We start from the raw sequence: 4,270 nt of genomic DNA, 5'->3' as shown, positions 1-4,270 counted from the left end.
GCTGCGCCCAGTCCAGAGTCGTGATCTGTTCAGAAGAATCACACAAACATGAACTTTTCTAATCACGTGTTGTGGTGAAAATATGGTATCAGTTACGCATAAAAGCCTCAATATGTTTCATAAAACTGAACACCTGAAAATGAATGTGTAAATGACATTTCAAGCATTTGTTTTACGCCCAACATCTGCTTTACAACCTCATCAATAAGCACACAAATGCAAAGATGGCAAAAATTAGAGAGAACTTTCCCCTTTTTTTTAATAATTGCCAAGCAGCATTTAATTCAGAACACAACGGCATAAAGCCAAAGAACTGTTGGGCTACAGGTGATAGCAACAGTCTGTGCAACAAAAAAAAGGTTACGACTCCACGTTTAAAACAAGAGCACGCWGAAATAGTGACATGGTTGAGAGAAAAACAGAACAAAAAAAGACAAATATACAAAGTTTTGAAGATAATAAACACTGAATATCTGGTGCCCTTTGACCACCGAACTGTGGGCAACATTCGAGTTTGTCAAAAAAAAACATGCAAATCTTTGCCTACAGAAACACAGAGTAAATAGATTACATGTGGATATTATCTCATACACAACAAATATGTGTGTATATGTATTTTACCTCCTTGTATGTTACAGGTGTTAGAAATGTGCATAATCTTTTAGGAATTTTGTCTGTTTGGTCCAGCTTTAAGACTGCACACAGTCAGTAAACATGTTTATAGGAGAATATCTGGAAATATGTCATGTAAGGTCATTATCATGTAGATTTTCTTTTTTTCTCTCTCCCACCAGCAAACACACATACGAGGTAGAGCAGGATTACAAATATCAAACACGCTGAAGGCAACTGTTCTTCATTTATCGAATGTATCAGTTGCTGATTGTGTTTCTGTCTCTAGATAACAGTGATTTTCTATTTGGTGTTTTCCACTTTAGGGATAAATAATAATAATAATAATAATAATAATAATAATAATAATAATAATAATAATAATAATAATATTCACTAGCCGATAGCTCAGTCAGAGTCCCAATATTCAGACTGTAACATAATATTCTACCACGTATGCATATATAATAACAATCCTACTGACATTTTTTAAAATGCTGATTAGTAACACGGAGTCTGGCCGACGTGGCTTGGCATTCATCCTGCAGAATAGCACACATCTGGGCTACACTACGTTTAGATAAACCAACATGGAGACAGTCTGTGGAGCTTATATGCTGGTCTGTAGCCCGGCTGGAGGTCTAGTGCACTTGGACCTCGTGTGGCAGCAGCTGGCAGCCGCTGTTGACATGGGTGAGGACTTTCTGCTTCAGCTGGGCCACTTGCTCCCTCAGCAGGCTGGCCGTCGACGCCAGGTCGGTGTTCTGGCTCTTCAGCGTTTTGACCTTGTCCTCCAGCCTGGAGATCCGCTCCAGTTTGCGCCTCCGACACTTGGAGGCTGCGATCCGGTTCCTCAGCCTCTTCCTCTCGGCTTTGATGCGCTCCTGCGTGTCCATGTCGACGGGTGAAAGCGGCGGGCTTTCCCCGAAACTCTGCACGTCGGGGACGGTCTGAGGCTCCTCCTTTAGCGGCTCCGGCTGCTGCAGCGGGGCTGCCCCCAGGTGGTGTGACGGAGGAGGCGGGAAAGGAACCGTGTCCGTGGAGTAGTTGACCGTGGTCACCAGCGGGCCACTGCCGTAACTGTTCAGGTTTGTGTAGACCGGCAAGTCCGGCTGTACGGCGACCGGAGCGACGTTGGCGCCCAGGTCCAGYCTGCTGCTGGTCTGGCCGGTCCCGTTCAGCTGGTTCTGCTTGTGCAGGTCCTCCAACGCCTTGACGAAGCCCTCGGCGAATTCCTGCTCATCCGTCACCGTCTTCGGGTAGAGGAACTGGGAGCTGGTCGGTGTAGTGGTGACCATCCCATTGGACTGGATGATTAGCCTCTCCAGCTCCGGAGAGGCCAGTTTGAGAAGCCCCAAGTCCGGGGAGTTGAGGATGCTCTCGGCGTCGCGGAGGTGCGGTTTGAGCTCCGCGTCGTCCGCCAGGGTCAAGTTAATATCCTTCTTCATCATTATTTCCGCGCGGAGAAACGATACGGCAGCCTGCTCGACGCTAGCTCACAGCGACGTCCTGTCCATAACCTCAGAAAAACAGCCTGCGGTGAGAAGCCTGCTGTCCCCGAGCACAGGTGACGGACGGTCTCCCTCTGTTCTACCGAAACCGAGTGTTCGCTCGTGCGTACAGCCTCGAGCTTTTTTACTGGTACGTTCCATTGTGTCACGTCAGAGCACGCACATTAAAATTACGTTTTCATTCAAAGAGAGGGGAGAATAAAAGAGGTATCACTGTGTACTTTTTTCCGGAACCAACACAATAAATACATTTTTACTGACTATTCTTTTTCTAGTGCTATTTTGCATTTTTTTTGTGGGTTTACGATAAGAAAATGTTGGCGTTGTCTGCATTTGGAGTAGTTATTATTTCATGTAGCGATAAACACTGATATTACCACTGCAAAAGATATTTTAGTTTTATTTTGGGAAAATAAATTATGACAGTTTTTAGAGTAACCTCTTCAAACCTATCTGAAGCAACATTTCAGGTATCGTTTCTAACTGATCTCCTAGGGTAGTCAGTGTTTCTTGTTATAATCTTATTATTTTGCAAGTAATATTTATGTCACTTTTACCGCACATTTTGTTTGTCAYCACACACAGAAACCTAACTAGACCCTACAACTTTTTATATTATATTCTCAAAAATAAAACACAAACCAAAGTATTTATATGAATCTTAACTAATGTGTTTTGAGGAAGGAAGACATAAACTATCCAGAACTGTTTATAGTTGTGATCCAGTAATTGTCAGGCAAATTAAACAAAATACAAGTAAACATACAACAGAAAAAAATAAATTATGGTCACTAAATTTCATGTCAGCCAGATAAAATGGCATACTTCTTTATTGGAAATGTTGCTTCGGCCTTTTGAAAGGAAGCTTTCTTGACACCTAAACCACAGGCTAGCAGGTGGTCTTTAGGGGTTTACCCAAAACACAAGAAACACACCTACAGTATAACAAATGCAGCATCACTTCTAACACATACACTTAGCCCATTCACGTGATTTGAACGGAAGCTACTCAGTTTACTATAAACTATCAGTGCTGTACACCCAAGATCAAGAATGAACTTGTACTTTTTTTGCACAGTTATGCTGTTTGTCAATAGACGATCTTCGGCCACAGTTTTGTTGCCATGGCAAGGAGGAAAAAAGGACAAACACCGAGGAGCTGCTTAGAAATGCCATGATGGTGAGCTTTGGCTGTAATAAAGTCTGAGAAGTTCTAAAACATGTTTTCACCATCTTCAAAAACAGATTTACATTTAAAGGAACAGTCTGTCAACTAAACAGCTCAGGTTGTGTTAATTCACAACAAAGTAATACAGAAATCCAGTAAAATACAGTTCAGCCCAACTATGAAAAAACAATTAAATAATGAGCTTTATTGTCCATAACATATCATGAAATGAAAACTTGTCTTGGACATCTGGCTCATAATTTTAACAGGTTAAAAAATGCAGTAATTGAACTTGGAAACATTGTAAAAACAGACATAAGAGCAGAAAAAAACATTGGTAGAAATAAAAACATCACAGCACACTGARTGTCTTTTTTAGGGCTATGTTTAACGATCTTGTCTGGTGGTCATGGCAGAGAGAACAATGAATTTTTGTGGACTGAGTCATTGTAAACCTGGATTGCCTTTTGTTCCAGAGTCTTATTATACATGTGTGAGTTGCATTTGCTTATGAGCGATTATTTTACCAGCCTGTTTGACCACCTGGGACAACGTGTTCCTATCCCTGGCTTGGAGGTTCCCATACTATAATGAGACCACATGGAAGGAAACACCTTCAACAAGTGACCTGTGCACCAATCCCAGGCTGTGTTTGCTGGCATTAAAGCTCCTTAGCTTACGTAGGAGATGTAGATGCTTTTTTTTTTGTAAAACAGTCAACATTGGGGGGCTTAAAGGCCAAATTATTGTCAACAATTGTTCCAAGAAATTTGAATTAAGTCAACCTGCTCCACTTCCTGCCCTTTTAGGATAGAACATCAGAATGCTGGTCTTGTGCTACCCTTAGCAAAAAGTACTTTGTAAGTTAATTTCAATAAGTAGACTTGGTTTAAGTATATCAAGTATACTAGGCACCATGTACCCTAGTGTACTAGAAAGTATACAGATTTTATACTTGTTTGTACTAAATTGGGACTTT

General features: G+C 41.6%; 1 protein-coding gene across 1 annotated transcript; it reads right to left on the bottom strand.

Annotated features, from left to right (window-relative positions):
* Positions 1-227: 227 nt before the first annotated feature.
* Positions 228-2,343, bottom strand: jund (JunD proto-oncogene, AP-1 transcription factor subunit). Its single transcript, XM_014010812.1, has one exon. It carries the CDS (start codon positions 2,061-2,063, stop codon positions 1,254-1,256), a length of 810 nt encoding a protein of 269 aa, XP_013866266.1. The 5' UTR covers positions 2,064-2,343; the 3' UTR covers positions 228-1,253.
* Between the last annotated feature and the right edge of the window lie 1,927 nt (positions 2,344-4,270).

Source organism: Austrofundulus limnaeus, unplaced genomic scaffold (assembly GCF_001266775.1).
Source record: "Austrofundulus limnaeus strain Quisiro unplaced genomic scaffold, Austrofundulus_limnaeus-1.0 Scaffold73, whole genome shotgun sequence".
Classification (NCBI taxonomy): Eukaryota; Metazoa; Chordata; class Actinopteri; order Cyprinodontiformes; family Rivulidae; genus Austrofundulus; species Austrofundulus limnaeus.
This window is presented reverse-complemented; position numbering and strand designations above follow the sequence as displayed.